This window comes from Pan paniscus, chromosome 6, assembly GCF_029289425.2.
Source record: "Pan paniscus chromosome 6, NHGRI_mPanPan1-v2.0_pri, whole genome shotgun sequence".
In the NCBI taxonomy this organism is placed as follows: domain Eukaryota; kingdom Metazoa; phylum Chordata; class Mammalia; order Primates; family Hominidae; genus Pan; species Pan paniscus.
In genome coordinates, this window is record NC_073255.2 from 188,734,243 (window position 1) to 188,756,676 (window position 22,434).

A 22,434-nucleotide genomic window follows, 5' to 3' on the forward strand; every position below is an offset into this window, starting at 1 on the left:
GTCAGTGTCAAGGAAAAACACCCACTACTCAGCAGACTGGGAAAGGGAGTCTCTAAACTCTTTTAGAGTTTAGAGAAGACTCTACTCCTCCACCTCTTGTGGAGGGCCTGACATAAGTCAGGCCCGCCCGCAGTTATCCAGAGGCCTAACCGTCTGCCTGTGATGCCGTGCTGCAGTGGTCACGCTCCTAGTCCGCCTTCATGTTTCATCCTGTACAGCTGGCTCTGCCTTTTAGATAGCAGTAGAAAATTAGTGAAAGTACTAAAAGTCTCTGATAAGCAGAAATAATGGCGTAAGCTCTCCCTCTCCCTCTCCCTTTCCCTCTCTCTGCCTTAGCTGCCAGGCAGGGAAGGGCTCCCTGTCCACTGGACATGTGACCCACGTGACCTTACCTATCACTGGAGATGGCTCACACTCCTTACCCTGCCCCTTTGTCTTGTATCCAATACATATCAGCGCAGCCTGGCATTCAGGGCCACTACCGGTCTCCGCGTCTTGGTGGTAGTGGTCCCCCGGGCCCAGCTGTCTTTTCTTTTATCTCTTTGTCTTGTGTCTTTATTTCTATACTCTCGTCTCCGCACACGGGGAGAAAACCCACCGAACCTGTGGGGCTGGACCCTACAAATTTCATGTTTATACATGTCTCCCATCCCCAAAATATCTTATTATGTATGTGCAAATATTCCAAAATCCAAAAAAAATCCAAAATCCAAAACACATCTGGTCCCAAACATTTTGTTTTCGTTTTTTTTGAGATGGAGTCTCGCTCCGTTGTCCAGGCTGGAGTGCAATGGTACGGTCTTGGCTCACTGTAACCTCCACCTCCTGGGTTCAAGCAATTCTCCTGCCTCAGCCTCCCGAGTAGCTGGGACTACAGGCACACGCCACAACATCTAGCTAATTTTTGTATTTTTAGTAGAGATGGAGTTTTGCCATGGTGGCCAGGCTGGTCTCAAACTCCTGGCCTCAGGTGATCCACTTGCCTTGGCCACCTAAAGTGATGGAATTACAGGCATGAACCACCGCACCTGGCCTGTCCCAAGCATTTTGGATAGGAGAAACTCAACCTGTACTAACAAAACTGGAAGACTAAAAAAATTAAATCAACAACAGTGGAAGATTTTAATTATTTTTCTCAGAAAATACTATGTCAAACCAATAAAAATTAAGTATTGAACATCTTTATTGTTCATTATTTATTAATTACCTGAGCATAATAAATTAGTTTGAGATACTATATTCAGCTCCATCTACAACTAACGGTTCACATTCTTTTCAAGTATATTAAAGTATTTCAAGAGTGGATTACATAGTAGGCCATAAAAGAATACATGATACATAGCAAGTGACCAACATCATGCAGGCAACATTCTCTGACAATAATGCAGTAAAACTAAAAATGTATAATAAATGGATAACTTAAAATTTTCTGGCCAGGTGCAGTGGCTCATGCCTATAATTCCAACACTTTAGGAGGCTGAGGCAGGTGGATCACCTGAGGTCAGGAGTTTGAGACCAGCCTGACCAACATGGCGAAACCCCATCTCTACTAAAAATACAAAAGTTAGCTGGGTATGGTGGCACACGCCTGTAGTCCCAGCTACTCAGGAGGCTGAGGCAGGAGAATCGCTTGAACCTAGGAGGTGGTGGTTCCAGTGAGCCAAGATCGCACCATTGCATAGCCTGGGCAACAGAGCGAGACTCCCTTTCAAGAAAATAAATAAATAAATAAATAAATTTGGAAACTAGAAAAGATATTGTTTAAGAATCTTTCACTTAAAATGGAAATCCCAATATGTGAAATAAAATCATAATGAAAATACTGAATATAAAATTGATATAAAATATAAAATACTGAATATAAAAATTTCAATATATTACTGGAAGTCCTAGGCAGAGCAATATGGTCAAGAGAAAGACATAAGGGATCCCAGTAGGAAAGGAAGAAGTGAAACTGTCTTTATTTGCTGATGGCATGATCTTATATATGGAAAACCCTAAAGACTCCACCAAAAAACTGTTAGAACTAATAAACAAATTTGATAAAGTAGCAGGATACAAAGTAAATATACAAAAATCAGTAGCATTTCTATATACTAACAGCAAACGATCCTAAAAGAAAATTAATGTAATAATCCCATTTACAATAGCAACAAAAAAATTAAATACTTAGGTGTAATTTCAACCAGGGAGGTAAAAGACCTGTATACTGAAAACCATAAAACTCACAAAAGAAATTTAAGAAAACATCAAGAAATGGGAAGATATCCTATGTTCATGGACTGGAAGAATTAATACTGTGAAACTAACTGTCCATACTACCCAAAGTGATCTACAGATTCAATGCAATATCCATCGAAATTCCAATGTCAATTTTCACAGAAATAAATTATCCTTAAATTTATATGGAAGCACAGAAGACATCAAACAGCCGAAACAACCTTGAGCAAAAAGAACAATGCTGGATGCATCACCCTGTCTGATTTCAAAACATTACAAAATGATTGTAATCAAAATAGTATGGTACTGGCACCAAAAAAAAAAAAAAAAAAAAAAACATACATCTGGACAGGCACGGTGGTTCACACTTGTAATCCCAGCACTTGGGTAGGCTGAGGCAGGCAGACTGCTTGAGCCCAGAGTCTGAAACCAGCCTGGGCAACATGGTGAAACCCCGTCTCTACTAAAAATACGAAAATAAGCCAGGGGTGGTAGTGAACACCTGTAGTCCCAGGTACTCAAGAGGCTGAGGTGGGTGGATGGCTCCAGCTCAGAAGACAGAGGTTGCAGAAAGCCAAGATCACACCACCACACTCCAGCCTGGGCTACAAATACCACCCTGGCTCAAAAAACAAGAAGACACATCGACCAATGGAACAGGAATGAACTCACGCATTTACACTAAGTTGATTTATAACAAAGATGCCAAGAAAACACAATGGGTAAAGAACTGTCTCCTCAATAAATGGCACTGAAAAAACTGTATATCCATATGCACAAGAATAAAATCATACCCTTGTCTCACATAACACACAAAAATCAATTCAAAATAGATGAAAGTCTTATGTTTAGGATGTCAAACTATAAAACTACTAGAATAAAACATAGGGAGAAAGTTCCATGTGGGCAATAACTTTTTGGATATGACCCTGAAAGCATAGGCAACAAAAGCAATAATAGACAAATGGGATGGCTAAACCACCAAGCTCCTTACGGCAAATGAAAATATTAACAAAGTAAAGAGACAACCCACAGAATGGGAGAAAATATTTAATATCCAAAATATATATGGAACCCAAATAAACAGCAAGAAAACAACCTGATTAAAAAATGGGCAAAGGACCTGAACAGACATTTCTCAAAAGAACACATACAAATGGCCAACGGGTACGTGAGAAAATGTTCAGCATCACTGCTCATTAGGGAAATGAAAATTAAAACAAGTATATATCACGTAACACCTGGCTATTGGCTAACACCTAACAAATGGCTACTATTAAAAAGATGAAAGATAAGTATTGCCAAGGATACAGAAAAAATGGAAGTCCTGTACATTGCTGTGGGGGTGTCAATTAGTACAGCCATTATGGAAAATGGTAAAGAGGTTCCTCAAAAAACTAAAAATAGAATTACCATATAATCTAGTAATCACACTTCTGGGTATATATCCAAAGGAACTGAAATCAATGTCAAAAGGATATCTGCATGCCCATGCTTACTACAGCATTACTTACAATAGCCAGATATGGAATCAACCTAAGTATCCATCAATAGATGAATGGATAAAGAAAACATGGTATATATAAACAATGGAATACTATTCAGCCTTGAAAAGCGGGAGGATGGGGAGTGGTGGCTCATGCCTATAATCCCAGCACTTCAGGAGGCCAAGGCTGGAGGACTGCTTGAGCCCAGATATTCAAAACCAGCCTGGGCAACATAGTAAGACTCCATCTCTACATAAAATTTTAAAAATTAGCCTGGTGTGGTGAGCACACAACTGTAGTCCCAGCCACTTGGAGGCTGTGGTGGGAGGATTGCCTGAGCCCAGGAAGTTGAGACTGCAGTGAGTTGTGAGCACGGCACTGTACTCCAGCCTGGGCAACAGAGTGACACCCTTTCAAAGAAAAAAAAAAAAGAGAGAGAAAGAGAAAGAAAGGAAGGAAAGAAAAAAAGGAAAGAAGGAAGGAAGGGAAGGCGGGAGGGACGGAGGGAGAGAAGGAAGGAAAAAAGAGGGAGGGAAGGGGAGGTAGAAAAAGGGGGAGGGGAAGGGAAGGGAGGCAGGGAGGGGAGGGGAAGGGGATTAAGGAAGAGGAGGGAGAGAGAGAGAGAGAGAGAGAGAGAGAAGCGGGAGGGACCTGTCATCTGCAACAACTCAGATGAATCTAGAGGATATCATGCTAAGTGAAATAATCCAGGCACAGAAAGACAACTACGGCATGATCTCACTTATATGTAGAATCTAAAAAAGTTGAACTAAAAGAACCAGTAGTAGAGTGATGGTAAAGCAGGAAGAAGGAAATAGTAAGTTGTTGGTCAAAGGATACGAAGATTGAGATAGGAGGAATAGGTTTTGAGATATACTACATAGTAGGGTGACCTATATTTTAAAATAACAGTTTGGTGCAAAGGATACGAAGGTTGAGACAGGAGGAATAGGTTTTGAGATATAGTGCATAGCAGGGTGACCTATATTTTAAAATAACTATTAGTTTGGTGCAAAAGTGACTGTGGTTCTGCCATTAAAAGTAATGGCAAAAACCGCAATCACTTTTGCACCAACTTAAGAGTAAATTTCAAATAACAAATGAGAGTTAATCAAGGTAATGGATGTTAATTTACTTGATTCAATCATTCCACTTTGCATTCATGAATTGAAACATCACACTGTACTCATAAATGTACAATTAGGATTTGCCAATCAAAAATAACATTTAAAAAATAATAAATGTATCATGAATCATTTTAGATAAAATGTATATGTTCTGAGAAAATATAACATGAGAAAATTGGTACAAGATGAAACAGACAGCTGAACAGAAAAAAATTTGGAAGTGGGGAGCAAATTTATGGAATACATATTCAAAGAAAAAAAAATCTTTGAATTGAACTGGTAGTGACTTCATTTTCTATAAGAAACCCCACAGACCCATGTAATTTTATGACAGTTACTTCAGACTTACACGGAGTCAATTCCTGTCTTAAACTAGCTGTTCCAGAAAATAAGAAAACTGAAAGATGCCTCACACACGAGGCTGGTGTAATTTTGTCTCCAAAACTAGGACATTACAATATTACAAAAATTCATATTGCTTATGAACATAAACAAAATATTAGCTAACTAAAACCCAACAGCATGTTTAAAAAATGTCATAATCAAGTAATGTTTATTGAAAGTAATCAAGTAATGTTTATTGCAAGTAATCAAGTAATGCTTACTGCCTTCTACAGAAGCTTTTTCTTATTGCATTGTTTTGCTTCATTTTTAAATACATATGAACATAAGTTCTTTGTTAGTTATATGCTTTAGAAATATTTCTCCCTTTTCTGTCATTTATCTTTTTACTCTTGGTATTTTTCATGAAAAGTTGTAAATTTAAGTATAGTGGTATTAATCAATCCTTTTCTTTTCTTTTTTTGAGATGCAGTTTCTCTCTTGTCGCCCAGGCTGGAGTGCAATGGTGCGATCTTGGCTCACTGCAACGTCCACCTCCCAGGTTCAAGCAATTTTGCCTCGGCCTCCCAAGTAGCTGGGACTACAGGTGCCCACCACCACGCCCAGCTAATTTTTGTATTTTTAGTAGAGATGGGGTTTCACCATGTTGGCCAGGCTGGTCCCAAACTCCTGACCTCAGGGATCCACCCACCTTAGCCTCCCAAAGGGCTGGGATTACAGGCATGAGCCACCGCACTCGGCCCCTTTTCTTTTTATGTGTGTGTTTTTTTTTTTGAGACAGGGTCTCACTATGTCACCCAGGCTGGAGTGCAGTGGCAGGATCACAGCTCACTACAGCCTCGACCTCCTGGGCTCAATCGATCCTCCCACCTCAGCCTCCTGAGTAGCACCACCAAGTCCTACTAATTTTTGTATTTTTTGTAGAGACAGGGCTTTGTTATGTTCGAGTCAGGCTGGTCTCGAACTCCTGGGCTCAAGCAATCCTCCTGCCTCAACCTCCCAAAGTGGTAGGATTATAGGCATGAGCCACTGTGCCTGGCCAATCAACCCTTTTCTATAATTAGGGCTTTCCATTTGTTTTTTAAAAGTCTTTCCTTACCCCAAAGCAATGAAGAAATTCCTCTACATTAACTTCTTTTATTAATTTGCTTCTCACGTGTAAGTCTATAAATTAACTGGAGTAGACATGAATAAATTAGGTCTTTTTTTTTTTAAAGTATGACTAATTGTTCTAGCACAATTGTTGAAAGAGACTTCCTTCCTCACTAATTTGTGATGCCCCTTTGTTATAAATAACCTGTCCATATTACTCATGTATCTGTATCTGGGTTCCCTATTCCGATCCATTGGTCTATTTGTCTGTTTCTGTGGTAATACAGCACTGACTTAATTTATTAGCGTGTTACGAAAAGTCTTAGTATCAAGTAAAGCAATCCTTCCTCTTCTTCATGGGTCCTTTGGCTTATCCTGTCTTTTGCATATTCATATAAATTAAAATCAGCTTGTAAAATTTACTGTAGAAATTTTTATTAGAATTTTCTTGAACCTACAGATCAATTGGGAAAGAATATCTTTAAAATACTGAATCCCCTAAAATGTGAGTATTATATTGCTATTGTGTCTGTGATCCTTAATCTTTCCAAAAAGTTTTATAATTTTCTCTATAAAAGTCTTACATTTTTGCACATAATCCTAGTCACATATTATTTTATATTATTGGAAAATATTCTAAAAAATACCATTTAACTCTGTTCCTAATATATATAAATACATGTGATTTTTGCATTTTGATTTTGTTATCTAGCAATCTTGCTAAAATCCTATTAATTATAATAGGATGATTATCTATCTACAGATTCATTTAGAACATTTTATATACTGCACCATTAAAATTCATTAAATTCAGGCCGGGGACCGCAGCTCACACCTGTAATCCCAGCACTTTGGGAGGCCGAGGCGGGCGGATCACGAGGTCAGGAGATCGAGACCATCCTGGCTAACAGGGTGAAACCCTGTCTCTACTAAAAATACAAAAAAATTAGCCGGGCGTGGTGGCGGGTGCCTGTGGTCCCAGCTACTTGGGAGGCTGAGGCAGGAGAATCGTGTGAACCCGGGAGGCGGAGCCTGCAGTAAGCTGATATCGTGCCACTGCACTCCAGCCTGGGCGACAGAGCGAGATTCTGTCTCAAATAAAATAAAATAAAATAAAATTCATTAAATTCAATCTGTTCATCCTATTTTAAGGAAACTGTGGGACAGAGAGATAAAAATGAATAAATAAAGGTCAAAAAGTCGGAGCTTGGAATAAACACCAGGTCTGTATTTACAGTATGCTGGCTTTCTCACAGTGTACATTCACTCTGTCCTGTCTAATGAAAATAACAGTGGTAGTGGTAGTATAGCCCAGGATAAATAAATAACAATGGCATTGCTTATTAATCTACCTCAAGGTTATTTTTCCATGTGGTATGAGCATCAATCTACCTATATATTTTACATAGCCAATTATTAAGTGACCTATTCTTTCCCACTGATAGGCCATGATTATTATCAATGAAATTATCATATATTCATGAGTAGCTTTTAACTTTCATTCTCTGTACAAGTATTAGATGAGGACTAACAGTGACAGTGTGCTACTCACAGGTGACAAAAAGATAAGTCAGTCAGGCATACTGTGTCCTTAAGATCTGCAGAAGAATCAAGCAAGGAGGTTAAGAACTACAATGGGTTCCCAAAGTAGGCCTAGAGGATACAGAGGCACAGAATACTTTCAGAAGGCTCTCAGGCACCTGCTCTAAACTAGCAAATATTCTGCATTCTGTACCTCTCAATTCCACATATGCATTACACCATTTCTAATCTCTATATAACACATAGCAAAAAGTAAAGTTCATGATAGTATCAAACTACAAAAATTTAAGCAGAACTTTAAATGCTTTTCAATCAACTAGAATTCATTATTCATTAAAAATATATTGGGCCGGGCGCGGTGACTCACGCCAGTACTCCCAACACTTTGGGAGGCTGAGGTGGGCGGATCACGAGGTCAGGAGATCGAAATCAACCTGGCTAACACGGTGAAACCCCGCCTCTACTAAAAATACAAAAAATTAGCCAGGCGTGGTGGCGGGGGCCTGTAGTCCCAGCTACTCAGGAGGCTGAGGCAGAAGAATGGCGTGAACCCAGGAGGCAGAGCTTGCAGTGAGCCGAGATCGCGCCACTGCATTCCAGCCTGGGTGACAGAGCGAGACTCCGCCTCAAAAAAAAAAAGAAAAAAAGAAAAAAAAATTTATACAGCACCTAATCTCCATCAGGAACTATTAAGTGCAGGATACAGTGCGGTGAACAAAGCCCACCAACAAAGTGCCTGTCTTCAGAGTTCACATGACAGTCAAATGAACTGTTGGAAAATAATAAGTGCCACAAAGAAAAATAAAGCAGGTTACTATGTAAAATATGGTGGGAGCTGCTGTTTTCTTTTCCATCCTACTCCTTTATTTTGAAAATGTTCAAACCTCCCAAAAAATATTGGAGGAGGAGGAGAGGACTACAGTATAACAAACACCAGTGTGTTCTTTTGTTGATTCACACTGTATGTTCTTTTTCCTAAGCTGACTGAGACTAAGCTGGATGTGGCCCTTCAGAGGAGGCTAGTATTATCAGCAAGGTGGCCTCTCTGGGAGGTAAGCCAGGAGACAAGCAGAGCAAGCACCAAAGCTCTCAGACAGAAACCCCATCAGCACATTTAAAGGAGTGAGGCCAATGTGGTGAGAGCACAGTGAGTGACAAATGACATGAGAGAGGCAGTCAGGAACAGATCACACCTTGTAGACATGGTAAGTACTTGAAATTATCAATATAATTTAAATATAATAGTCATGAAAGGGAATGGAGAGTGGGGACCTGATTATCATTATTAGAATAATTTTTGCAACTGTGCTATAAACAAATTGGACTATGGAAAGGTAAAGAGAAGCAGAAAGACTGGTTAAAAGGCTACTACAACTTCCAAAGGATAACAGTGACTTCAACTAAAATGTTAGGCAAGTTAAGACACTAACAAGTTGTTGGGGTTATTGAGTTGAGCTACAAGGTATGAGAAAAGATAGAAATCAAGGATTAACTTTCAAAGTTTCTGGACTAAACAACTGAGTGAATACTGGCATTATTTATTGAAATGAGGAAATCGTGGGGAGAAGCAGATTTGGGGCAGAGGTGGAGGCAGAATCAAGCATGGTACTGGACATGTTAAGGGTGAGGTGTCTAATACACTTCCAAATAGAGATGTCGAGCAGACAGTTGGACATAAACGTCTGGAGTTCAGGTAAAGAAGAGTAACGGAAATGAACATGTGAGACTCTTAAGGGCACACACAGAGGTTACAGCCATTAGAATGAATGAGCTTTCTTTCCCAGGGAGTGAACAGAGACAAAAAGTAGACAAGATTTCTGAGGACTTATCCTTAACAACTCCAAAATTATAAACATGTAGAGTCTCCACAGCAACTAGCAAAAGATAAAATGAGGAGTGAGATGTCCCAAAAGCAAAAGAAAGAAAATGGTTCAAGAAGATGAGAGCGGTCAGGTGCAGTGGTTCATGCTTGCACTTCCACCACTTAGGGAGGCTGAGACAGGAGGATTGCTTTAGCCCAGGAGTTCCAGACCAACCTGGATAACATAAAGAGACCCAATCTCTACCCAAAAAAAGCTTAAAAATTAGCCAAGTATGGTGGCACACACCTGTAGTCCCAGCCACCTGGGAGGCTAAGGTGGGAGGATCACCTGAGCCTGGGAGGTTGAGGCTGCAGTGAGCTGTGATCACACTACTGCACTCTAGCCTGGGCAACAGAGTAAGACCTTGCCTCAAAAAAGAAAAAAAAGAAAGGAAGAAAAGGGAAGAGGAAAAGGAAGTAGAAGGGAAACGAAGGGAGGAAGGAGGGAGAAGGGATGGAAGGAGGGCGGGAAGGAAGGAGGGAGAAAGGGAGGGAAGGAGGGAGAAAGGGAGGGAAGGAGGGAGAAGGGATGGAAGGAGGGCGGGAAGGAAGGAGGGAAAGAAGGGAGGGAGACAGGTAAGGAGGGAGGGAAGGAAGGAGATGGGAGTACCAAACTGATGGATAACTTCATTATTTTATTCATGTCTTTCAAATAAGGTCTAAAAACTCTTAAAACTTCAAAGCTGAATTATACAATGATATGTTACAGGCCCAGTGTAGTGGCTCATGCCTGTAATCCCAGCACTTTGGGAAGCCGAGGCAGGTGGATCATGAGGTCAGGAGATCGAGACCATCCTGGCCAACATGGTGAAACCCTATCTCTACTAAAAACACAAAAATTAGCTGGGCATGGTGGTGCATGCCTATAATCCTAGCTACTCAGGAGCCTGAGGCAGAAGACTCTCTTGAACCAGGGAATTGGAGGTTGCAGGGAGCTGAGATGGCACCACTGCACTCCAGCTTGGTGACAGAGCAAGACTCCATCTCAAAACAAGGGAGGGGGGGAGGGGTGGTGGGCGGGGAGAGAAAAAAGAAAGAAAAAAATAGGTTATAATGTCCTGTGTTTCCTTTTTTAATGAATGGGGAGAAGGTAAGGAACAAAAGTATAAACTTAAGTTTACAGGTAAGTATCAAAAATTAATCCTCATGCTAAATGCTCACATTTATGTCTTCTGCCAGGAATAGCACATTGGTAATATTCTGTACTGGCCTGAGGTGACTAGAGTAAAACCCTAGTGTGCTGCCCTGCTCTACAATTGCCTAAGCCCACAGGTGTCACTCATCCCAACTAAACACAGAGGTATCAGCTTCAAATTTAGCTACTAAATCATAAAATCCCACCCAGATTTTCATCCTAAACTCATACTCCTTGAATTTTCTCTATAGTCATTTCACTGCTTTATTCCTGTCACTAATATCCAATCCAGCTGCATTCATTCTCTAACCTGATTTTGGCTTCTACACCAACAGAGACCAGGGAGTTTGCCGATTCCTCAGAAACAGATCGCTGAAGAGTTGGAATTAGCTGTTTGCTGTTATCCACTTCTGCTTCAGCATCCTCTTCTGCAGATTGTTCTTTGATTTCTGCTTAACAGTAAACAAGAGAAAACAAAGAGACATTTTTGTGTTTATTTTAATCACTGGTGAATGTATCTATAAAGCATAGATCATAATGTAAAAAGAAACAACAAATAACAATACTTCACTAATACAAGAAAAGTTTATGCACGTAATTAGTGGTATTGTGCATCTTTATTCTCTACCGCAAAATGATTATCAAAATAATGTGAAGCATGGTATACTTTTCCTTGTGCCCAAATTATAGCTGACTCAGAGAAGTTTCATCCTAGTAATAAATGTTAAGAACCTTGGCCAGGCATGGTGGCTCATGCCTGTAATCCCTGCACTTTGAGAGGCCAAGGCAAGCAAATCCCTTGAGCTCAGGAGTTTCAGACCGGCCTGGGCAAGATGGTGAAACCTCATCTCAACAAAAAATGTAAAAATTAGCCAGGCAAGGTGGTGAGTGCTTATAATGTCAGCTACTCAGGAGGCTGAGATGGAAGGATATGCCTTGAACCTGGGAGCCAGAGGCTGCAGTGAGCTGGGATCATGCCACTGTACTCAGGCCTAGGTGACAAAGCCAGACCCTGTCTCAAAAAAAAAAAAAAAAAAAAAAGAATCTTATTTTTGGCCAGGTGTAGTGGCTCACACATGTAATCCCAGCACCTTGGGGGGCTGAGGCAGGCATATTGCTTGAGCCCAGTAGTTCAAGACAGCCTGGGAAACATGGTGACACCCCATCTCTACAAAAAATTAGCTAAGCATAGTGGTACACACCTGTAGTCCTAGCTACTCTGGGGGCTGAGGTGGGAGAATCAATCAAGCCCCGGCAGCAGAGGCTACAGTGAGCTGTGATGGCACCACTGGACTCCAGCCTGAGCAACACATCTAGATCCTACCTCAACAACAACAACAACAACAAAAAGATTTTTTTTCTTTTTTTTTCTTTTCTTTTTTTTTTTTTTTTTGATGGAGTCTCCCTCTGTCCACCCAGGCTGGAATGCAATGGCACGATCTCGACTCACTGCCACCTCTGCCGCTGCCTCCCGGGTTCAAGCGATTCTCCTGCCTCAGCCTCCTGAATAGCTGGGGTGACAGGCACCCACCACCATGCCTGGCTAATTTTTGTATTTTTAGTAGAGACTGGGTTTCACCACGTTGGCCAGGCTGGTCTTGAACTCCTGACCTCAGATGATCCACCTGCCTCGGCCTCCCAAAGTGCTGGAATTATAGGCATGAGCCACTGTGCCCAGCCAAAAAAAGAATCTTATGTCAAGATTATAGCAATTGGTCTACAGAACAAATGTATTTCAAAGTGACTCATTAAAAATTGTTTCACACTTAATAAAATCATCATTAAAAGACTCATTATGTATCTTAATTATTACCCATTCTAAAAGCTTAATATTTGAAAAGGACAAACCTTCACTTTATTGCCTTTTTCCATTCCCCTTGAATCCAACCCCAAACACCTTAAATGTTCTTTCTCAGGAGGCAGCCTAACAGCTGAGAGGATTTCCACACACCACTACCCCTAACATCATTCTTCTTGTTTAATAAAAATTATATGTCCACTCTGTCTGTCATGCTCTATTACTACAATGAAGGGACATTACACCTCCCCACCAGTGCTCATGATGCAGTTCCATGCTCTTGGCTGGCTCCTTCTTTTCTAACTTGAAATTTATTTAGACCTTTCTGCATCACTAACCCCAAACAAACAAAAACATCTCAAAGTCCTTTCAAGCACCTCTTCTCTGTCTTTCCTTTTACCACCAAATTCATGAGATGGCATGACTGAACTCTACTACCTTCCCCTTCAACTATACCTTTCTAATTGTATCCAGCCTACTATTCTAACAATTATTCTCAGCTGGGTGTGGTGACGCACACCTGTAATCCCAGCACTTTGGGAGGCCAAGGTGGGCGGATAACCTGAGGTCTGGAGTTCGAGACCAGCCTGACCAACAACATGGTGAAACCCTGTCTCTACTAAAAATATAAAATTAGCTGGGCGTGGTGGCACATGCCTGTAATCCCAGCTACTCGGGAGGCTGAGGCAGGAGAATCGCTTAAACCTGGGAGATGGAGGTTGCAGTGAGCCGAGATCATGCCATTGCACTCCAGCCTGGGCAACAGGAACGAAACTGCGTCTCAAAACACACACACACACACACACACACACACACACACACACAATTATTCTCGTCAACACCACCAATAGACCAACGGCAAAAGAATTAACAATCCAGTTAGCACCCACAAGCTTTCTTCAAACATCCTAAAAATTCACTTCACACCAGGACCACTTCCTCCTTAGTGAAATGATCTTCTATCTTTTATAAGCACAGAGATATAATAGTCTAATATCTATCTCTTCAGCTGATTTCCTTTAGACCTCTATTTAGAAGTACAGCCCTCTATACATCCTTTATATACTCCTGGGGTTGGGTGGTTGTTTTTGTTTTTGAGAAAAGGACTCACTCTGTCGCCCATGCTGGAGTGCAGTAGTATGATCATTCGCATTCTTGGCCTCAAGAATCCTCCCGCCTCAGCCTCCCAAGCAGCTGGGACCACAGGCACATGTCACCACATTCTTTTTCATTTTTTTGTAGAGATGGGGGTCTCACTGTGTTGCCCAGGCTAGTCGCAAACTCCTGGCCTCAAATCATCCTCCTGCCTTGGCCTCCCAAAGTGCCAAGAATACAGGCATGAGTCACTACTCCCAGCCTATAAGCTCCTCTTTGAAGAACTTATTATCCACATTTCAACAATTTCCTCTGGACTTTACGATTTGTAAGTCAACATCTCTAGCACTAACTCCTCTCCTGAGTTCCACACCATATTTTAACTATACACTAGACATATTTAGCAGCTTGTACACTAAATTTCACACAAAACTTTTATCTCTTATCGCTCAGATTAGCACTTCAATCTGACTTCCCTCTTTAAAAAAAGAAAACTATCTTCTACATTCAAAATGAATTTTAGAAAAGTATTTTGAAAAACAAACAATTTGTATAACTATTCTTGGGTAGTTAGAAAAAACTACAAATAATTGTAAATCCTATCAAATCATAAAATTAATGATAACATGAAGCATCAAACAGATGGTTTTGGTTTTCATACTTAAAATAACATGTTTCTTTTCTTTTTTAAAAAATTGAAATAGAAAAGCTGACCTTAAATTAAGTGTTTATATAGTCTATCAATCAAGGTGTCCTGTCTATCCCTAGAGACAAAATTGATAAAGTATCTAGAATCAAATCTACATATATATGTAAGCTTGTATTCAAAAGGAATAATAAAATGAAAATTTACATTTCTATGTGACAAAAGACCTCATGAACAAAATGAATGTGTCACAGATGAGAGAAAATAAATACAATTTGAATCCCCCCCCAAAAAAGGTATTCAGATCAAGAATAGCTAAATAACTCCAAAGATGAACAAGGCACATAAACCTGTAGAAAGTAGACAAAGGGGCCAGGTGCAGTGGCTCACGCCTGTAATCCCAGCACTTTGGGAGGCCAAGGCAGGCAGATCACCTGAGGTCAGGAGTTCGAGACCAGCCTCAACATGGAGAAACCCCATCTCTACTAAAAATACAAAATTAGCCGGGCGAGGTGGTGCGTGCCTGTAATCCCAGGTATTCAGAAGGCTGAGGCAGGAGAATTGCTTGAACTTGGGAGGCGGAGGTTGCGGTGAGCCGAGATCATGCCATTGCACTCGAGCCTGGGCAACAAGAGCAAAACTCCATCTCAAAAAAAGAAAGAAAGTAGACAAAGGACAAAATCCATACTCTTCATCTTCTATGCTTTTCAAGTTTTAGTAGAGCACATAACTGCTCAGCTAGAGACTTTATTCCCCAACCCTCTTTGCAGCAAACCATGGCAAGTTCTTACCGAGAGAATATGACCAGAAGCAACTGCGCAACCTCATCATCTAAAAGGAAGTGACCTGCTCTTCACTAAATTATAGTCCCCTTTCCTACAGACTGGAATGGACATGACAACAACCCAGTCGCAATGCTGCCAATGAGGCGCAATGCTCCAGGTGATGGCAGAGAGACAAGACAGAAGAAACCTGGGTCAACAAACAATAATATGGAGCAAAAGACAACTCATCAGCCTACACCTCTCCATCCTCAGAAATATTACATGAGAGAAGATCAATTTGTTTTATTTAAGCCACTGCTAGATTTTGGGGTCTCTGTTACAGCAGTTTAACCCATGCCCTAATTAACACAGAAAACTGGTATTAAAGAGCGAAGAATTGCCGTAACAAAATCTTCAAGTGGCTTGATCAGGCCATGAGACACTGATAATGGAGTCTGAAAATCAACTGACCCTTTTTAGGCTATATTAAAATATTTAATATAGCTATGACCTACAACAATTTGGAATGTAGACTGTACCTACAGAGCCTGTAGCTCTAGGCAAAGCATCCGGAATGACCCAAAGGGTATTCTGTGTTGCCTCTCTCTAGTATTTTTACAGCCAAAGATAGAAAAGAATACAGTTCTGCGAGAGAGACTCTCTCTGCCTGCCTATTATATTCAAAGTACTATAAAATTATCATATATATAAATACCTGTATGAAAGCATTTCATTTCTACTCAGAGAGTCCCAGAATACATTTTGGGATATACCCATTTTATACCATTCTTACTACTGGGTAACAAGAAAGGGGAAGAGAAAAATAAGTGACAAACTTAAGGAGGAGTAAGAATAGTGCCTTCAGAAACTTACCAACAATGAGCCAAATGGACCAGGGTCGCAAATCATTACATTACCCTGGAAACACATTTTTTCCCGGAGCCAGATCCGTTTGTCTCCACTCCCAAACTGTGCTCTCTCCAATAAAGTATGACTTGTCTGCTTCCTTTTACTATGCTGCTATCTACCATATATGACCTCTAGTCAAAAATTTCCTTCTCCTAGCAAAGTATATAACAGTTTCAGCTTTTTTCTTATTTTTATCCCCAAAAAAAGAAAATACATAGCACTTTTATTATTTTTAAGGGAGTTTTATTGCTTACAGCTAAGGGAAAACAAGCAGGACAATGTCTATCTCTCCCTCAAATAAGAGCCAGAAGGAAATAGAAAAGTTAAACGTTAATGTTACTGGTTGGCCAGTAGGTTTGCAGGTATACAACCTTTTGAAATTATGTTTCCTGCATTTCAAAGAGAAAAAAACAGATTCAGACTATAGGGTTTTTTTGTTTTTGTTTTTTAAGAAATAGGACCGGCACCAGATCTGATCCCACAAAGCAGGTAAGAAGACAGGCTTTCAGAGTTCATCCTGTTCTCTTTTCTCCTCTAGCTATTATTATTACTGGCTCTGCCCATGATTCTAACCTGGATCTGCTAAAGAAACAGTAGGGAGTGATAAGTTTTGGTTTTACTTTTGGTTTAGATTTTGTTGTTTCAGTCTTGTGTTCTTTAACAAATAAAGAGGACTCTATGACTGCTTCCTAGATAGCAGTAATTCCTGCCACAAAATAGGAACAAACAACAAAAAAGGTATCACTAAATATGTGATACTTCAGGTAATAACAGAAGCTGTCTTTAACTGTCACTCTTCATTTGGTAGACTATGTTAGATCTTAGTATCTGTCAAAGTCAAGGCAGGACAACTGAGTGTTTATGTCTCTCTTGTCTCTCTCTCTTCTCCTAATCCTAGTCTTCAAACAATTGTCAGAGTTTGGCAGCAGAATGTGAAACAGACTGCTCTGGATAAAAATGATGTCAACCAGGGATGCAACCAGAGATGTCATCCAGAGATGCTACGGATGAAATGGCTACAAACCCAGTGATATCTGAGGAAATATGCCTGATGCCAGTACTTAATTATCTCCAGTTTATTATTAAAAATGTACTCTTGAATACTATCCTATGCTTTGCCTAAAGAAAGAAGCTAGCCATTCAACCAATAAAACAGTCCAGGTTTGGCGACTCCACCGCTTTGCAGAGTTTTTGCCTTTCATGAGGTTCAATTAGCTCAAACTGCCTGGAAGCCAAACTGTGGAAATTGGAGCAGACATTTAAAAAATTACATTGCATTTTTAAAAATTCAGTGTGGTATTTTTCTTGAATATAAAATCCCCAATATATCTTTTCCCTTACTTTGAACCTGACCTAAAATACCGGCAATGGCACTTGGTCACAAAATGCACCAAAGTCAGAAAGGTGGGGACAACTGCAACCCTGGGATAAGGACAGGTGAGGCGATTTCACCTGTAGCCACTATCTACAGATAATCTCCATCCACTAGGTGGCACATGTACAGTGGTAACTATACTAAGGAACCTAATCATTGACCTGGCGTGGTGGCTCAAGCCTGTAATCCCAGCACTTTGGGAAGCAGGAGGATCACTTGGGCCCAGAAGTTCAAGACCAGCCTGGGCAACATGGCAAAAGCAAAAAAAATTCAGCCAGCCTTGGTGGCACACACCAGTAGACCCAACTATTCAGGAGGTTGAGGTGGAAGAATCACTTGAGCCTGGGAGGCAGAGGTTGCAGCTGCACCAAGATCACACCACTGCACTCCATCCTGGGTGACAGAGCAAGTCCCTGTCTCAACAACAACAATAAAAAAGAGAACCTAATCACATGTAAGTAGATTCCTAAGAGAACTTGAAGACAATGTGCACTTCATTAAATAGCATCAGCTATGTGCCAGTCATTATCTCTGGGGATGCAAAGATAAATTAGATCTAACACTTTCCCTTAAATAAGTTCATAACATACCCTCTTTTAAACCTTTACTTTTCCACCTCCAATGACTCTAATTTATCCTACACAAATTGGTTCTAAGACATGAGAAAGTTTAATAGCAAAAGGTGTCTGCTGTGTTAGTTAAAACCAAAGGCTTGGAATCCAATGGTTCCGAGTCTGCATTCTAGCTCTGCCATCTGCTAGCAATGTGACCTTTGGCGAGTTATTTAACTTCATCTCAATTTTACTTTGCTCGTCATTTAAGACAGACAATACCACCTAGTATAAAACTGTCTTTATGATCAAAAAAAAAAAAAAAAAACGCATGAAAAGCACTTAGCTCAACGTCTTAAGTGTAGTGATGTAGCTGCTATTCTGATGACCTCTATCTACATTCACACACTATAGTCTATGGATTCACTTGTCCACCTCACTTATACAACTTTTTTTTTTTGGTTTTTTTTTGTTTTTTTTGTTTTTTTTTTTAAGACAGAGTCTTGCTCTGTCGCCCAGGCTGGAGTGCGGTGGCGTGATCTCGGCTCACTGCAAGCTCTGCCTCCCAGGTTCACGCCATTCTCCTGCCTCAGCCTCTCAAGTAGCTGGGACTACAGGTGCCCGCCACCACGCCTGGCTAATTTTTTGTATTTTTTAGTAGAGACGGGGTTTCACTGTGTTAGCCAGGATGGTCACGATCTCCTGACCTCGTCATCCGCCTGCCTCAGCCTCCCAAAGTGCTGGGATTACAGGCATGAGCCACCGTGCCCAGCCCTCACCTACTCAATTTCTAACTCTTGATGTCACATCATGAATTATTAAATTGCATTATGAAAATTAACGAGAATAAAGAGGACATTTATTTAGCCCCCTCCTATCTATGCTCCAGAGTTAATATATCATTAATTTAGAATGGTTATTTACCAAACAAAATTTTGAGTAACAAGTACATACTATAATTTCTATTCAAATGGTAGTCATTACAAAGATAGTCAAGATCCCTACGTTTAATGGATCTAGATGAAAGACTGAAAATAAAAATAGGACACAATAATGATGATGCTGGTAAGCACATGGCATGATGGGAGTTAAGGGGAAGAGGTGGGGAATACAGCTCAGAAAGGCTTCAGAAAGGTATTAGAAGCCCAGCTAAAACTAAAAGGATAAATCAAAGTGTGCCTAATAGTTCTCTCTCAAGTTTTCGCTTTTAAAAAAAGAATAACATCTAACATATTTTCTTCATTCAAAAGATAAGGAAACTAAAATCTGAAAGTTAATTACAAGCTCAAGATCACAAAGCTAATAGGAAACAAAGCTGGGATACAAAATCGGGTTGTGTAACTCTAAAGCCTGATGTGCTCTTTTCACTACTTCCACCGCCTGGCAGAGCATCAAAGTGTAGCACGTAAGTTTTATAAATACATCAATATTAAAGAGAAATGTTAACAGTCTTACTAGGACCGTGTTACTGAGGGATCATTTACTGAATATAAACACTATGAGATAACTAAAAATACTCTTTTTTAAGCACTGCTGAATAAAATTATGAAGTGGACAGAACATTTATCTCACAGTCAAGTTCACAGAAATAAAGCATTTTGATTTTGAACAATTACAAAAGTATTTCCCTCAAAGGTTAAATACTTCTTTGAAAGGACTGTGTGTAGCCTACAAATATACTGAACAAACTTACCAACACTGATAGCATAACAGGCTATGTCAAAAATATTTTAGAGGTCAATTTTGGACTCCCTTATCAATACATTAGCATATTCTTTCAAAGCGTCCTACTTTTTCAATGGATTTTTAAAGTTTACTTACTCAAGGGTTATAGGATTTTAGAGGGAGAAATTACTTCTTTATTTTTACTAACCTCTAATTTTTATTCACTTCCAAAATTTAGAATTCTAAGAAAATATTAAGAATGTAAGCAACAAGCACAGTGGTATTGGTGGATACCTAAGTGTTTGTCACCAACAGAAATCACGGATATTTTCTTATCACATGCAGTTGTTGCAGATATCCCAAAATATCATTCACCCTCATCACTACTTCAAAATTACAGTAGTTATTAAATTCACTGCTAGATTTTATAATTTAAGTGAATTAAAAAGATGTTATAAGATTACAAGTTTGGCTTATTTTTATTTCAATGCAATTGTTTATCTTTGTAATCCTATTTTGGTGTATTTTTATTTTATTCATTTAAAAACATTATTTGAAAAAGAGTCCATGGATTACATCATAGTACCAAAGGGGACTATGGCACTGAAAAAGTTAAGAACCCCTGTTCTGTATGTGCCATTCACAGGAGACCATAGCCCCAATTTGACTATATGCTCTATGAAAACAGGCACTGTATCTGTTTTTATAAACCAGAGCTACCACAAAACCTGAATGATATTCGATAGTTGCTTAATTAATATTAATTATATAATATAAAGCAAGCAGATAAATCTCATATATAGACACAAAGATTTATAAAAAGCACAGAGAAAAATAATATATTTAAAATGAACTCGTATTTACTAACTATGCAAGTAAACACTGACATTCATTATCGACTAGTTATCCAAAAAATATGCCTTCTCCCTCTATGCTTTAATCAACGTTTTTTTTTTCAAGAGATGGGCTCATGCTCTGTCACCCAGGCTAGAGTACAGTGGCACAATCATAGCTCATCAGAACCTCAAACTCCTGGGCTCAAGGTATCCTCCCACCTCAGCTTCCCCACTAGCCAGGACTACAAGGCACATGCGATCATGCCTGGATTTTTTTTTTTTTTTTTTGGGTAGAGACAGGGATTAACTATGTTGCCCAGGCTGGTCTCGAATTCCTGGGCTCCAGTTATCCTCCCACCTCAGCCTCCCAAAGTGCTAGAATTACAGGCATGAGCCACCATCACCATGCCCAGCCTAATCAGCTATTAAATAGAATAACTGACTTCCCTTAACTCCAGAGAATGGCAATATTTTTCATGCTTGCTTCCTACTAAAACTACAGAAGAAAACATAGCTAAGAAATTGTGTAACCATGTCCCTCCCTTCTTTTGAAAGAAGTCTGCCTCCTGACAGTTATGTTTTCTGGATATATCTCATTGAATCTAGTGTATCCAATGTCATCAAAATTGTATTGTAAAGCTAAAACATTAGCACTATATTAGAAAAAGCAAATTATTTATTAACCCTATCTTTATTCACTAAACTACTTAAAATATTGACACTGATTAATAATATGAATATAGTTGCTGCTTTCACAGAACAATGTAAGCAACTAAAAGTAAATACACAAAAAAAGCACTAATTTTCTCTGAGAGTTAACACTTTTACAGGTGACTTACTCTTTTTATAATTACCCAGAGTTCCATAAATTTCTACAAATATAAATTACTGTTATAATATTTAATGTGATTTTTAATGCAAATTCAAAAAGCTTAAGAGTCCAATACTTGTCAAAAGCCAAAAAATATATGGGCATTAATTTAAATAGTAATTGTTTAAGCAGGATAGACTGCTAATAAATGAAAGAAAATAGTAACTGTTAGAAATCAACTGTTCTCTAGGTGTTTTATTTAGTTGTTATCAGTATTTCCTTTAGTTTTCCTACATAACTTTTAAATGTTAATGGAATTTTTTGCAATAAAAGAAACTAAAATAAACCAACAAATTACAACATACATCTTTATAACAATTACTTCTACCAATATTGATCTTCTTCTGAAATTTAACTTTATTTAGGCCTTAAAAACAAAAATGAACCAATGAAACTGTCTTGGACCCTCTAGACCAGCCCAGGTGTCACCTGAATAGCAATAAATGACTCTGGTGGATGCCAGCAGAGCAGAACTGCCCAGCCAAGCCTGACCTAAATTCCTAACCCACAAGATCATGAAATATGTTTGCTTTTTAAGCCACTGTGTTCTGAAATGATTTGTTACGTGGCAATAAGTAGCTGAATTTTTCATTTTAAACTTCGGTTTGAAAATTATGTATGGCTTATCAAAGACATATAGGTGTCTTTGCTTCACCATCTCTTCAACTAAACCCTCGAAGCAGTCAGTATTTCAAACACTGACAGTAACTACAAAAGGAAAAAGCTCAGAGGGTTTTGCTCCAGTCCAGAAGTGACCCATATGATTTCCACCCACAATTCACTGGACACAGTCATATGGGCCTGTCAAGCAGGCTTGGAGCTGTGTAATTCCACCACATATCCAGAAGGGAGAGTGCCAGAGCTATTTGACAGACAACACCAATATCTACCACCACAGTATATAATTTTAAATAATATACTAAAGTTAGGGAAAATTTTATCCAAAGAAAAACCTGATACTTCAAAAAGAGAAGTGTCAATTACAAACTTTCATATCAAAAAAAGATAAGAAAGGACAGGTAAAGTTAAATTGTTAGGCCAATTAATGTAACAAGAATCCAGGCTTTTTCTTTGTGCCAAATGTCACCATAATCTGTTGTCAATTAGCAGCTATACTC

The 22,434-nt window shown here is 39.4% G+C and overlaps 1 protein-coding gene across 6 annotated transcripts in view; it reads right to left on the bottom strand.

The window, feature by feature from the left end:
* KMT2C (lysine methyltransferase 2C) overlaps positions 1–22,434 on the bottom strand; it is a 301,574-nt gene that overhangs the window by 184,161 nt on the left and 94,979 nt on the right. For 3 of the 6 annotated variants that reach the window (XM_063606427.1, XM_034965306.4, XM_063606428.1), the window contains one exon: positions 11,117–11,255. In XM_063606427.1, the coding sequence (XP_063462497.1) occupies positions 11,117–11,255 (139 nt within the window). Of the gene's footprint in view, positions 1–11,116; positions 11,259–22,434 lie in introns of all 6 variants that reach the window. The other 3 variants (XM_034965307.3, XM_034965305.3, XM_034965304.3) reach the window with 1 other exon arrangement.